Here is a 14,489-nt window from a genome sequence, read left to right as displayed (position 1 = left end):
TTACCTCTGCCTGAGGAGCTCCTGATTTCGGATCAGGACATGCAGAGATGGATCAAGGGAAAGTAGTGGTTCTGAGGACAGGCCCCAAGAAGGCAGCCCTGGGGATTCCTGCCCTTCACCCTTTTTCTTCAGGAAGCATGCTGCTGTTGCTCCTCCCAGGACCTGCATGTAAGCTCTGGAAAAGCTGGGGATTTTTGTTTACCTCTGCGCCCCAGCTACAAGGTCAGTGCCTGCCTGGTATGATCAAGTGAACAGTGGTCGAAAGAATAAAAGGCAGTTCAGATAGTGAATCAAGTGAGGTAAGAGAGAGCTTTCTGACTTGGGTGCTGATAACAGATGGAAGTGGCTCAGGCTGGGGGACACAGCATCAGATATAGGAGATGACTGGGTATCTGAGTTACATTTGGGGGGATCTAGAAGAGGTTCGATATACGTATCTAGAACATATTCTCCTGAGAGTTCCACACCCAAATGTGTATGGGGGTCAGGGAGGTACCTCAATAGTGACAATGGCTCATTCCTAAACAAGAATGGAGGAGACAGTGGCAATCTGGAGAAAGAGGATCATGCTCCATTTCAAGGGCAGTCATGGGGAAAGCATGTACAGTGTCAACGGATTTTTAGATTTTTCTAAAGAAGCTGAAAACAAGGACTGCCATGTCCTTCTGGTCAACCTGTTTCTGATTTGTTGGAACATCCTTAGGTTTGAGCCTTCCCTAGAGGCCTTGGGCATGGTAGGAATGAATGTTGGCTACCTCTTTCCTAAGGTGATGGGTATAGTGGAACAAGACAATTTGGGGCAGCTCGGGTGGGTGCCAGCCTCTCTAGCTCGGTTTAGTTACTTGGTTTTTAATGACCACATCAAAAAATAATGTTAAGTGTAAAAAGGTAGTTGCAAATAGTACATCTCACAGGACCCCATTTTTCCCCCACAGTATTTGAAATATATATCCAGAAAAATAACTGGAGGAAGATATCCATGACACTTAGCAGTGGTCACCTCCATGGGCTGAGATTACGAGGCACTTTCCCTTTGTAGTATATATCTATGTTCGTTTTATAGTGACTGGATCTAAAAGAAAAACCAATGTTGGTTTTTTTTTGTTTGTTTTAAATTGCAGATCTTTTCTGATGGAACTATATGTGTCCATACTTGTAGGTAAGCACAGAAATAGGCCTGAAGAGCATATACCAAATGATGGAGTGGTTACCTCAGGAAATGCATGGGGCATAGCACAGGTTGGCAGGTAAATGGGAAATTTAGTTTTGCTATCCTTTCGTATTGCTTGAATCTTGTAGAATATGTATGCCTGGGTTGTAGAAAATATGGAAAACTTCAATGCCCAATGCTCCAATTCATCCATCCACAACTAAGAAAACAGGTCTCCCAGGTAAGGTGGGAGGGGGAACCCTCATAGGACATGGCTAGTATTGTCCTCCCCCATCCCTCCCTGATCCGAATCCCCCACCCGTCCCCCAACCCACATGACCCCCACACACTGAAAGAGCAGCCAAGGGGCCTCATTGTAACACTCATTTTTATATAAATATCCGCAAGTCATGTTACAGAATAAGTCCCACCGGGGAAAAAAGTCAACGTTATGTTTTTGTTAAACTGACCCCTGCCTTCTAGGTTGGGCCCCAGCCTGGGGGCACCTGCTGCTTTGGGAAGGCTGGGACTGCCGCCGAGAGGCCGCTGAAGAAGCTGCCTGTGTGGCCCACCCCCGGGCCGACCCCCTTCTTTGGTGTGTGGTACATGGTGACCTTCTCTGCCCACCCCCCCCAGCCTAGGGCAGGGTTCCGGGGAACAGGGTTCTGGAGGGCAGGGCCCAGGAGTCCTGGGGGCACTTGGAAATGGAGTGGGGGACTGAGCCACTAAGAGGTGGAGTCTGAAGCTTAGAGGTTGAGCCTTTTGGGGATGGTGGCACACAGAGGTAACAGGAACAAGTGGGGAGGAACCTGGGCTGTCAGCCAAGCAGGAAGCCTTTGCCCTTCTTTCCAGCCTAGGTACCCAGGTCCCTTCCTCTGTTGCTCTGTCTCCTGCTGACTCCATATTCCCAGGGATAAGCCCTGGGTTCCTGCCTGTCCCCTCCCAGCTCTTCCCTCTACAATCCCCCCTCCCCCCACAGAGAGGCCAGAGGCTAGGAACACAGCACCAGTCTGAGGATTTAATTAACCAGGAAGGGAGATTATTGGGAGGGGCACCCCTGTAAAAATGTACAAAAGGTCTGGGGGGCTATGTGGAAGGAGAGATAAATATGTACATGGAACCCCCCTTCCGTTAGCCCCTCCTCCCCCAGCCCTGAGAGGGCATGAGGACTTGGGTGGTAGGTGAAGGGGAGGGGGGGCACTTTGGCCTCTGGCTTAATGAGCCCTTGGGGAGGCAGGCCAAGGGCCTAGGGGCCCTTGGAGGGGGCGATGGTGTACCTCAGGAGATCATGAGCTATGACCTCTGAAATGACCCCCACTCTCATCTCTCATGTGCACAGAGGTGCACATACACACACACACAGACCCCCTCTCTCTAGAGGCTTGTGACCTCTGCCCTCCCAGTGACCCCAAGGTCCATCTGATGCTTGATCTCGTGGGGGTTGGGGCTTCCGCTCCCAGGTTCCATGACCTCAAAGGTGGCTGGTGAGGTCATGACCATTGCCCTCCAGCCCTGGCTTGAAACCTCAGCTCTAGGACCTTGTCAAAAGGAAAGGGGGATGGAGCTTTGCCCCCGCCCCTGCCCTTCCCTCACCTGTCAGCCCGGGCTGGACCAGGGGCCCGAGGTGGGGAACTAGGCCTGGGGGCGGGCACAAGTGGAGGTGGGGCCCCCAAAAGGGCTCCTGGGGGGGTCTTGCTGAGAAGGTGAGGGGTTCCTGGGGCTGCAGTAGGCGGTGGAGGCGGTGCCAAGCGGCTGTATAGCAGGGGGTGGGCCGGCTCTAGACCATAGAGGCGGGCGGCAGCCACGGCCCCCGGTCCAGTCAGCTCCTCGCCAGCCTCATAGAAGCGGGGTGGCCTGGCAAGGCGAGGGGGCCCTGCCAACCAGGTTGGCTCCAGAAAGCCTGCGCAGCGCTCTGGGGGACTAGGGCCCAGAAAAGGGGGTGGCCGGGGCCTCTCAAACAGCAGGTGAAGGCCCTGAGGCCCAGTGGTGGCAGCGGCGGCGGCGGCAGCGGCGGCGGCAGCGGCAGCAGCGGCAGCAGCAGCAGCGGCCTCCTCCTTCCGCTCTTCCTTTACCCGCACGGATTCCTTGGCAGGCCTGGCCCCTTCCTCGCCAGCCCGGGCCTTGGGAGTAGCGGGAGAAACTCGGAGCTGGGGCCGTGAGAAGGGAAGGTCCCTGGGGAGAGAGAGGGGGCCTCCAACAGTCCGACCCGACCAGACTGCGAGTGGCGTGGAGAGCAGGTGGTGCAGGCAGCAGGGCGGCAGGAGGGTGGGCAGTGTGGGGAGCGGGGTGGCAGGAGGGCTGGCGGTGCGGGATGTGGGTAGCGGGCAGCAGGGCAGTGGGTCGGAGGGTCGGCGCACCTGTCTTTCTCCTCCTTGGTGATAGAGGGCTCCCTCCGCTCCACAGGCCGCTCCTTGTCTGAGCCTGGTGTCCGGGCGGCCTCAGGGGGCCGGACCCAGGCAGGAAAGGCCAGAGGACTGCGGTGCAGGCGGCCCCATGGGTCTGGGGGGGAGGCGAAGGCTGGTGGGGCCCCTGGGCTTTCTTTCTGGGCAAAGACGGCGCCGGAGTCTAGACAGAGGGTGAAGCAAAGAGTGACAGGCGCCACAGGGAGGAGGAGGTCCCATGTCTGGGGCCTCCTAAGCCCACTGCCACGGCCACCCACCCGGCCAGCCCCACCCGCACTCACTGAATGTAGGGCTGCCCAGGCCTCCAAAGGCCCCGTTGGAGAGGGCAGCCAAGGAGGCGAAGCTTGTGGGACGCCCAAAGGGATCTGTAGGAGAAAAAGGGGGTGGTCAGAGCATTGGGCAGCCAGCTGGGAGCAGGTACCAAGACTAGAAGGGAAGAGGCAGCTCAGGGAGCAGGCCCCAGAGCCCCCGCTGCTTGGTCTTGGTTTTAACAACTGGGTGCTGAGCACTTCCTTGGGCCCCTGTGAGACACTGAGCTTTGACATGCATCATGTAGTTTAACCTCACAAACAACAAGCCCCATGAGGCAGACAGGACCACTCCCACTTAAGGATGATGAAACAGGCTCAGAGAGGTGAAGTGACTTGCCAACGGTCAGTCATCTAGCCAGTAAGTGGTACCCCCAGCCCAGGGCCTCCCTGACTCCAGAGCTCCAGCCCCACCATCCCCCACACCAGCCACCCAGATCAGCTCTATAGCAAGCCGTTCGCCTGAAGATCTCTGCTAGCTTCCTCCCACCTGACATGCAGGGCCCTTCCCGACCTGACTCTAACTTCATGCACAGATGGAACTACTAACCTATTCTACTACGGGAACACCTTCCCCAATGCCATCAGGCTCGATGCCCTCCTGTCTACCCAGACCCAAGTTAAATCTCCCTGCAGAGCCTGCCAAGACTGCTAGGAGCCAATGACCACCTTCTGCCCGGGCCTGCACAGCCTTCCTCTGTCCTCCTCTCCCAGGTGGCACGCTAGCCCCTACCACTGGCTAGTTCAGAGATGGCATCTGAGCTGGCAGTGCGGGCCAATCACTCTGCTCTGCCCCTATCCCATTTCACAGGCGATGAGATCAAGGCTCAGAGGAGTTGGAGTAACTTGCCCAAGGTCACAAACCAAGTGGAACCAGGCCTACCCCCATTCCAGCTGCCTCTCAGGTCTAATTTCCATCCCCAGCTTGAGAACTCCTGGAAGTCAGGGACAAGGCTGGGGTTGCCCAAATGCTCTTGGCTCTTACCAATGTGGGTGCTGGGGCTCAGAAAGGGTCCGTGGGCCCCGGGAGCTGCCGTGAAAGGGTTGGCTGCAGCGTGGACGGCACCTGGGGCAGAGAGGTGGGAGATTCTGGTGAGGCTGAGTGGGCGCAAGGTGGGCCTTGGGCTATAGACAGGGAACCTCAGGCCCTGAGAGGGCTGGCCAGACTCACCAGTCGCAGTGAAGAGGGAGGCGGCCGGGTGGGAGAGCTCCTGCCCAGGGGGCAGGGCCCCATAGGGCCCCGGAAGGCAGGGCAGGAGGTCGTTCCGAAAGTCAAGCTTGTGGGAGTCGCCCTGCATGGGACAGGGAGAGGGGTGGTGAGTGAGGAGCCAGGTGGGGTCCCGCTCTTGCTCTTCCACCCCTAGGTCCCCTTTGAGGGCTGGCTAGTGCCAAGATGGGGCTTGGGTGCCTCGCCTCTGCCTCTCTCAGAGCCTTCTCAGGCTACCCCCCTAAGCCAAAGAACCTAAACTGTGAAAGCACTCAGGCAGTGACCGGGGACAGGAGAGGATGTGTCTGGCCAAGATTTGGCCAAGACCTGCCAAAGGCAGATGCCCAGGGCTCAGGCCAGCCCGCTCTCCCCAGCCCTCCCACCCCAGTACCTTCATCTTTTCCTGGTGTCTCAGGATCATGTAAGCCACGCGCACGTGCATGGCACACCACTTCCCTGGTTTCTGCCGCCCCAGAAGGATAACCAAAGGGAAAGGGAAGGAAAGAACGTTCACTCATCACCCACTCTAGGCCTGGTCCTCGGCCCAGCCTCTCCACACAACATCCCCAATCATCATCCCTACAACTGAGGGATGACTAGGTTCATTTCATGGCCTAGGAAACTGAGGCTCAGAGAGATAAACTGTCTTGCCCAAGGTCCCACAGCCAATTACATCGGAACCCAGGTCTGTGGCTTATAAGCCTTGCCCTTTCTGCTGTTCCACATCTGACTGCCTCCACGTCTTGGGCTTCTCGCTCATTCCCAAGCAAGACCCGCCCTCAGCCAAACACCCTGAGACCAGCCCCCAGCCTCATGCAGCCTGAGGTCCTCACCAAACTCACCCTCAAAGGTGGCCGGAAATGGTCGGGGATCTGGGGATAGCAAAGCAGAGATTGGCGGCGATTCAGACCTGTTTACTGTCCTGGGCACCTCATCTCCACAGTCTTTAATCCCCACCCAAACACCAGAGACCTTGCATAGCTCCCTCAGGCCATTCCTGCTTCTGTCAAGACTCCATTCCCCATCTCTCCCACTCTGGGCATCTCCCCTCCAGCACTAAGTTTCTGAGCCAAGCCCCAAGGACGTGCCCTGCTTGGAACACTGGGGAGTGGGTTAGCAAGCAGGCAGGATGGGTTTCTCAACCAGAGAAGCTATCCTATTAACAGCTTTATGTCATGAGTCTCTACTTAAGATTTCTTTAGAAAAAAAAAGTCTTTACTGCTGCTAGAAGACGTTGCAAGATATCTGGTCTAGTCTACCCTTTAGGAAACACATCCTGTGTTCTTCCCAATGTTTCCAGAGCCGTGAGCTCGAAGGCTGTTCCCTGTCCCACTTCACAAAGGGGCAGCTTATCATTTCATTGTTTTATGGAGAGGACTTCCTGGTATGATGTCATTTTAAGAAAAAGGATTTTGTAACTTAAAAAATTTGAAAACTCCTACAAAAACCACTGTCCTAGTAATCTTATTTCTAGAGCAGCTTCATGAAATTTCTATTCCTCACGCATGGGAAACCTTGTCACTTAACAGAAATGCTCTCGTCAGATTCGCAGGGATACCCCTGATCACACACTAAAGAAAAAGGATCAGTAGTTCGCTCTCAATCAACCCTGCTCTCCCTCAACAGATACTCTAGTTCCCCCAGGACCTGCCTTGGCCCCCCTCACCTGTGTCCCCTTTTGGGGAAGCCCGCTCGGCACTGGCCCCAGTCGTGGTGGCAGCTCGGGGTTCGTGCTCTGGGAAAGGGGAGTGATCAGTCAGGAGAGCCGGCACCAGGCATAAGAGGGGTCTAGGACCAAGATGGGGACCAGGGCTGGGACAGGGAGGGAGGAGCATGGCTCTGAAGAAAGCTGGGTCCAGGAGGGGAGGGCAGGAGAACGGGTATGGCTTTGGGGAACGGAGGAAGGTATGTGGATCTGGGGTGGGGGGTTGGGGTCTTTGGGTCTGTAGGGGTGGGAGGTGGTGGTATTTGGATTGGGAGCTCACCTTGGGCTGGAAGGCCCCCTGCAGGGAGCCAAAGGAGACAGCCGGCGGGAGGCCCGGAGGGAGGCCGGGCACTGCGGGAGGGAAGGCCGTGTACGGCTGTGGAGAGAAGGGCGCTAGTCCAAGCTGGGGGTGGAGGTGCGGCCCACATCTGGTCTGCCCGTCAGTCCTGGGGCCTCCACCCTAAAACCCGCCCCGGGGGAGCTCTCCCAGGCTCAAGGCTCTTGCTTTTGAAGCTGAAGACTGGACCCCAACAGTCGGGGCCACACACATGGATGCATCCATGCCCACACACCACACCACACCACACACACACACTCACATTATGCCGGAAAAGGCCTTCCATCTTTCCTGGATATTTCTCAAACTGGGGAAGAGAAGGGAAGAGTAAGCTGCCAGCCAGGGACTTAGGACCTTCCCGTGGAAGCCACACCCTCCCCCCAAGTTGCTGAGCCTCATCACTGGCCCAATGAGGAGCTCACCATGTGGGGGCCGTGGGGTGGCAGCAGGCCCGGGGGATAAGGGGTGAAGTGCTGGTGGGTGTGCTGGTGGGTGTGCTGGTGCTGGTGGTTGTGCTGGTGGAACTGGAAGGCCAGGGGCCGGGCCGAGCCCCCTGCCCCCACCACCTCGGGACCACCCTGGGCATTCAGGTAGCGAGAGTTCAGGTCCTGGCCGATCAGGTCCTGCTCTGTGGGAGGGGAGGGGGAGAAGGCTTTAACATCTGTTGCCACCAGGTCAGCCTCCTTGGGCCCGGGTGACTGGCCTTCCCTTCTGGCCTTGAGCCACTCCCTCCTCAAGCCCTGATGTTTGCTGAGGTCCAGATGCCCCAAAGCCGACTGGGCCCAAGCCCGGGGCCATGGCCCCCCACCCACCCCGGCCAGGACCCCAAACTCACCAGAAAGGGCGTTAGCAGCTGAGGCCCCAGGGTGCCCTGGCACCTGCAGCAGGGGTGGGGGTGGGGGCAGGGTGGGGCCAGGGGAGAACAAGGAGGGGTGGTGGGGTGGTGGGGGGGGCCGCAGCCCAGGGGGGGGAAAGCTGTGGGTGGACAAAGGCAGGGGCAGTGAGGGCGTCGGGGGCCGGTGGGTGAGCTGCGCGGACGAGGAGGAGGCAGATGAGGAGGAAGAGGACGAAGAGGATGATGAGGGGGGAGGCTGAGCCACGGGAGGGGCCGGGGCCTTGGGGGGCGGCCGTGAAGAGCTGGGGAGAGAAGTGGGGAGATGAGTGAGGGGTTGGGAGGTGCCAGCTCTGACGGGAGGGGGTCAGAAGCCTGGGCGATACCTTGACCCTGGTTCTCCAACATGGAAGGTGGTAGAACCCGGCCCCCAGGAAACCCACCCCCGCCCAGGGAAACCATCCTCAGACTGAGGTACCTCCCACACCCAACAACCCCCTCTCTCCCTCTCAAGGTCTCTTCCACACAGCTACCTCGGACGTCTCTGGTCTCATGACTTGCCCTCTCCTGACTCAACCACGGCACAAAACATGTCACTCACTTTGACGCTTCATTACAACAGGCCACCTGGGTTCCCACCCTAAGACAGTGGAAGCAGCACCTTGCTGGCCTGGCCTAGATGTCAGGCGACCTGAATTCTAGGCCCGTCTTGCCATTAACACCCTGGGTGACCTTGAGCAAGTCACTGCCCCTCTCTGAGCCTTAGTTTTCTCAAGAACAAGAAAAAGGACGGTAACGATGATGACAATAATAAAAATAGCACCGATAGTAGTAATAGTATCAGTGATTCTTACCCTTTAACGAGCACTTACTGTAGCCAAGTGCTGACACCTGCTTTACATGCTAATCCAAATCTCCACCATGTCACACCACCTTTCCAATTGCTGCCGCATCCACGTAACCACCTGTACCATTTACTTCTTTCTTTAACTCAGTTTCTTTTTTTTATAATTACTTAGCCTCGCCCAGCAATACACGTGATATCAAGGGGTTGAGATACTAGTCATGTTTTTCTAAAGCCCATTAACAGCTAAAAAAAATTTACTCCCGTAACAGCTGAAATGATCTTACATACCACTAATGATGCACGTACACACTTTGGGAAACACTGCATTAACTCAATTGATCCTCACAACAGCTTTATCAAGACAAAGGTACTACTGTCATTTCTTTTCCACAGAAAGAGAAAATTGAGGCTCAGAGAGATTAAGTGACTCGTCAAAAATCACACAGCCACTAAGTGGCAGAGCAAGAATTTGAATCCAGGTCTGACTGACACCAAAGCCAGCACTCTTAATCATCATGTCAGCATTTCCCAAAGTATGTTCTGAAGAACACGATTCCTAGCAAATGTGCCTTGCAAAAAAGGTCTCACCAGCACATAAAATTGGGAAACGGCACACAGTGGATTTCCCTGCACGCAAAGATTGAGTGAAACAGTTCTAACAAGTTCCTATAAGCAAGTAATCACTTTAACTTTGTTTCACCCAGTGTCTTTCAAACTTTTCAGCCTCAGAATCCTTTTTTCAAGTCACATTCCACAGGTACCCTCCCATGTCCCAGCTAGAGAATGCAGGGGTTGGTGCCAAAATGACCAGGTCCTTCCAGACCAGACCAAACCCCTGGACCACTCACCTGCCAGTGCTGAGGTCCAGGCTGCTGCCATAGGGAGAAGTGCGGAGGCCAAAGGGCGAGACCCGAAGCTGCAGCTGGGGCTGGGGTGGGGGTGGCAGACTGGGGGCGGCCGGCAAGGGTGCAGGGGGTGAGACGGGAGGCCGAGGGGCCGGTGGAGGCGGTGGTTCCTTTGGGGGGAAAGGCACTAGCAGCGGGTCGGGCCCTGGGGGCTGTTCCTGGCTCCGCTCCAGGCCCGACACTTTAGGGACTACGGAGAGTTTTGCTTCACAGTTCCCATTGAAGGCGCCGTGGGGGCCCGAGGCTGTGAGGACAAGACAGTAGATGTGTTCAGTTGAGGCCCATACTCACCCCATTTCCCTCCCTTGTCTCCAGCACCAGCCCTTCAGACCAACCTTTGCTGGTTGAGACAGTAAAGGATGGGTCGAGGTCATCATCGGAGACCTGGGGAAGAAGGGTTGGGAGAGTCAGGTTCTGGTCTGCTGAGGCCCTCACCCAAGAAGCCTAAAAGCCTCCAGAGCCTACTAGGAAGTGGCAGCAGGTGGCAAGTCTACTCCAACAGCTTAGTTGAAATCCAGCAAGGACCGTGGGCTCTAGGGGGACCTGTGCTTGGGGAAAGGGGTAGAATAGCTGAGCCTGAGAATCTATTAGGCCAGTAGGACTGAATTGAGGCACACTTACATAGCAGAGACATAAACACATTAAAGCCAAAGTGTCTGCTGGCCCACATGCCTACCTGACTTACAGATCTGTTGGGGCCACTAGTGTCAGCAAAAACTTTTAAAATTGCCGATATTTACAAACCCAGGAATTCCTCATAAAAACTCAGACTTGCAGGTTCTCTTAAGAATTGGCCCTATTCTTGCATGGCAACAATTAGACTAGACAGTGGTCACCTCCTTTAGACAGACAAGAACTCTCTGGTTCACCACAGTCCCTGTCCAGCCAACTTTTTAAACTAAAACAAGATATAGATCATGGAATACAAATTTAGTTACAGGGGTAGAGTATGAACTGCTAGAACACATTATTTCAAAACAGACACATCTGACCTAATAATAAACTGAAATATAACTTTGTAAGACATGTTCTTATACTGACCACAATGGTTTAGTGTTCTCAGTACCGTAACCCTGGTCTCTGCTCAGATCCTAATCTGTGAGAGCAGACGAACAGCTAGCAGGAACGACCAGCTCTGTTCAACAGCCACCTTGGATTTCCGTGGAGAACCACTGGTACCTCCAAGGGCTTTGGAAAAGATGGTATACCAAGGCAAGGGCTTTTTATTCTTTGGTCAACTGGCTCTAGTTGCCAAAGAAAAAAAGTCATTTACCCATTCAATCTGCCCACCCCCACACTGCCCCAAATCCAGTCACGGCTAAACCTATGTTGCCCACTCAAGGGGAGGCTCTGTCGAGTGTAGAAGACCTCTAAGCTGCAGTTCATTTTACAAGTTGTAACATGCCCACCCAACAAGTTCTAGCCCTACTCACCCTCTCATCCAGATCGCTTTCTGCATCACACTGGGGAGAAGGAAAGACAGAGGTGTCACAAGAGGGAAGAAGAGTGTGGCCCAAGGGAGAGTGGGGACTTTCAAAGAGGAATTGAGAGGGGAGGGGCCAGTACAGGTAGAGAGCACTTACTATGTATCCAGCTTCCAGAGAATGACGGGAGGAGGCCTGAGAAAGACCAGAGTCCAGAGGTAAGGGAGGCTGACTGACGAGGCCTTTGGATAAAGTCTAAACTCCCCAGTAAGGAACTCAAGGCCCCTCATGACACACACTCAATCTCTTCCTAGCGGCTTCTCCTGCTATGGCCCACCCTTGTTTCCAATGCTTTTGTCATTTTCCAAGTATATTCTATCTCTGTGCTTTTGCTCAAAACAACTTTGCCCATTTCTCCTCTTAGCAAGCTTATGACTATCCTTCAAGGCCTGACTAAGCCATCCTAGGGGGCTTTCCCTAACCACAACCCTCCTCCCATCCCCCAGGCAGAATGAGTGGCTTCCTCATGTGGGTTTCTGCAGCATCTCTCCCAGATCTCTGCCTTCTGTAGCTTCTCAGGTTTTGATCTAGGCATTTGTTCAGATTGTGTCTTTCTTGCTACACTGCTATTGCCTGGAGACATCTGAGACCATATCTAACTCATTCATGATTCCATTAAGTCTTTTTGATACATCTCTAAATAACCAACATGTTTGGAATAGGGCCGCCAAAAGCAAAAAAGTCTGACTGTGGGCATGTCTCTGTCAGACCGGGACTGAGGAGTGAGGGTTCCAATTTGCTCTGCCTTCTCCCTGCCCTTACAGAATAAAATTACTGTTTATGATGGACAGTGGCATTGCTGATGGAAAACAGGTCTATGTAAAGGGTATCCTATCCAGACTTTTAAAGGACAAGGATCTATGACAAGCTCACCTCTTTCCTTCTCCGCTTATTGGGCCATTTTCGGGCCCGATCCCCAGAGGGCCGGCCAGGCTCCCGATCAGAGCTGTCCCCTGGCTCCCCAGTGGCCCCACTGGAACCCCCCCTCTTCCGCTTCCCAGAATGCTTCAGTCGATGTTCCAGTCGCTCTGGGGGCTGAAGAGATGCATCCTTCTGTGGAGGAGGAGGTGGGACTAAAGCAGATGGAGAAAGGAAAGCTCCCCACCTCTCTAGGGGTGACCAGGCTACCAAAGTGGCTCTCAGGCCGGGTAACCTGGCTGGTCCCTAGAGACTAACTCTACCTCCTCCCACCCCAGGGTGGGGCAGAGGCCTGGCCAGAGGAGCCGGTTGCTCTGGTTTGGGGTGCCAGCATTCCCCCCTCAACTCCACCCACTCCAGGTACCATACCCTTCTCTCTGCCCCTGTGAAGCCCCCAAAGGTCCCCGGCTCCATCAGGCCCCACCTGCAAGGCCTCAAGGCTGGCGAAGCTGGCGATGGCGAAGCCATCGATTAAGTCCTCCTCCTCTTCTTCCTCCTCCTCAGGCTCCTCCTCGGCCTCCCCGTCGTCCGCGCCCCCCTCCTCCTCCTCCTCCTCTTCCTCCCCGCGGCTGCCCGAGCCGGCAGGCCGCTTCCGAGCTCGGGGTCGCGGGGGCCGAGGCCTGGGACGGGGCCGCCGTCGTCTCGGGCCTCCGGGCCGCTCTCCGGACGAAGCTGACGACCAAGGCCTGGCGGGCGGTGGCGGCGACGAGGAGGACGAGGAGCCGCGCGGGGCAGCCAGCAGAGCCCGGGGCGCGTCGCCGCCGGGACCTCGGCGGCGCCGCTGCTCCCGGTCTCGGTCTCGGCGCGAGCAGCGCCGCCGCCGCCGCTCCCCCTCGGCGGCCCAGCCCGGGCCGGGAGCCGCGGCCGCTGCCGTCTCCATGGCGACCGCCCTCAGCGCCGCATCCGGAGGCGGCGGGGCCCGAAGCGGCCTGTCCGCAGGCCCGGGGTCGCAGGCGCGGCGGTGGCGGCTACACAGGGACGAAAAGGCCACGGCTTTCCCTTTAAATCAGGATCTACGGGCCCCACGCTTGCCCCAAGGCCAAGGCCCGGGGAGCCGGCGCCGCCCCCGGGGCGACAAGCCCGAGGGCCCCCCCTGTGGGGCCGGCGGGGCCGAGACGGAGAAAACGGGGCGGCCGTCCCTTTAAGGCGAGGCCTCAAGTTGTCCAGCCCCTGACCCCTTTAAGACGACCCGATGGTGTCCAGCCGGCCTAGTGCAGTGGCCGCCCCCTGCCAGGGGTCGAGACAAGTCTTCCCGAGGAAGAGGAAGGGCCACCCCTTTAAAAGGGACCGAAAGCTCGCCCCGAAACGCAGACCTCCCCTTTAAAAGTGTCTCAAGTCCTCCGGCTAAAAGGGGCCACCCCTTTAAGGAGTCCAGGGTCGTCCAAACAGCAGGCCGCCCCTTTAAGGGCTCGGAGTGAAGTTTCTGGTCCTCCACAAGCGGCCACTTCCCCTTTAAGCTGAGTTTAAAGAACTTCTTGCGAGGGGGAGAAAAGGAGGTGAGAATCCCCACTCGCTCCAGCACTCCCAACAGCACAGTTCTGAATTTGTCAGCTTCTGTTCGATGGCTTCCCCTTTAAGGTTGCCGATGTAGTCTGCCGAGTTCAGCGGCCACCCCTTTAAGGAGATTTAAAGGGGCCTCCTCCAGGCCCTGCTCTTCCAGCCTCCGCCTCCGGTCGCCATGAAAGGCTGGGGGGGGGGCGGGGCCGCGGGGCCAGCCCTCCAAAGTCCCGGATGTGAGGCAACGGTGACGGGTAGAGCTTCTCTGTCTGCCGACATAAAAGTCTCTTCCTCCTTTCCTCCGTCTCTGTCTGACTTGCGCCGTAAGGGATCCGGAACGGCTGTTGGGCAGCGAGGGAGCTCCAGCGCACCCTTCTGTTGTCTCCTTTGGAGTCTTGGGCCTCTTCTCCGCCAGGACTTCCCTGCCCCTCCTCCCTCTTCCTCCTCAGCCTACGCCTCCTTCCTCTCTCGGCCTCCTCCCACTCTCCGCCCCCTTCCCCTCACCCCTCCACAAGCTTAGTCGTTGATAGGTTGAGAAGTGTACGTCAAGGCGAGGGGCGGAGTCAAGCACTGGGGAGTGGGTAATATGTAACCGCCCTCAAATCTTGGATTGGGTATACGTCATATTAGCCCCGCCCCTCAGCGGGTCTTGTGACTCGACTGGTTAGAAGTAGGCGCTTGGGGCGGTCCCCCCACGTGACCCCGCCTCTTCCTACTCTCTGTTCATTGGTCCGTCTTCAGACGGCGTCGAGACTAGGAGTCGGGATGTGGTGCGCGAGTTCTCGGGGGCGGTTGGCCGCTGGGCGGCGTGCGGCGGCGGAAGGTTCCTCTCGGCTGCCAGTTACGTCGTCTCTCCCTTTCCGCCGCTCGGCTTAACCCAGAGGCCGCCTGGCTTCT

The 14,489-nt window shown here is 56.6% G+C and overlaps 1 protein-coding gene across 2 annotated transcripts; it reads right to left on the bottom strand.

Annotated features, from left to right (window-relative positions):
* Window positions 1-1,520: 1,520 nt before the first annotated feature.
* Window positions 1,521-14,091, bottom strand: FBRS (fibrosin). 2 transcript variants are annotated; one of them, XM_072836508.1, is made up of 18 exons: window positions 12,520-14,091; window positions 12,051-12,230; window positions 11,277-11,312; window positions 11,127-11,156; window positions 10,029-10,077; window positions 9,637-9,937; window positions 7,945-8,246; window positions 7,532-7,737; window positions 7,372-7,416; window positions 7,053-7,148; window positions 6,734-6,802; window positions 5,912-5,939; window positions 5,459-5,535; window positions 5,032-5,152; window positions 4,846-4,926; window positions 3,834-3,917; window positions 3,508-3,715; window positions 1,521-3,322 (listed from the first exon to the last, which is right to left on the bottom strand). In XM_072836508.1, the coding sequence occupies exons 1-18, from the start codon at window positions 12,973-12,975 to the stop codon at window positions 2,740-2,742; spliced, it is 2,952 nt and encodes a 983-aa protein (XP_072692609.1). In that variant the 5' UTR covers window positions 12,976-14,091; the 3' UTR covers window positions 1,521-2,739. The 2 variants fall into 2 exon arrangements, with proteins under 2 accessions (XP_072692609.1, XP_072692610.1); XM_072836509.1 differs by having other exon boundaries at window positions 5,459-5,530; window positions 5,910-5,939; window positions 12,520-14,090.
* Between the last annotated feature and the right edge of the window lie 398 nt (window positions 14,092-14,489).

The sequence above is a fragment of the Canis lupus genome, chromosome 8 (assembly GCF_048164855.1).
Source record: "Canis lupus baileyi chromosome 8, mCanLup2.hap1, whole genome shotgun sequence".
Classification (NCBI taxonomy): domain Eukaryota; kingdom Metazoa; phylum Chordata; class Mammalia; order Carnivora; family Canidae; genus Canis; species Canis lupus.
Note: the sequence above shows the minus strand (reverse complement) of the source record. Positions and strands in the feature narration are given on the sequence as shown.

What these genes read in the sequence shown, in the direction of transcription:
- FBRS (XM_072836508.1), bottom strand. Translation starts at nt 12,975, where the DNA reads ATGGAGACGGCAGCGGCCGCGGCTCCCGGCCCGGGCTGGGCCGCCGAG. An exon ending in CTGGACCTCAGCACTGGCAG is followed by an intron (nt 8,247 to 9,636) that starts GTGAGTGGTCCA and finishes TTCTCTCCCCAG; the next exon opens with CTCTTCACGGCCGCCCCCCA. An exon ending in CCTGGGCAGCCCTACATTCA is followed by an intron (nt 3,716 to 3,833) that starts GTGAGTGCGGGT and finishes CCCTCTGTCTAG; the next exon opens with ACTCCGGCGCCGTCTTTGCC.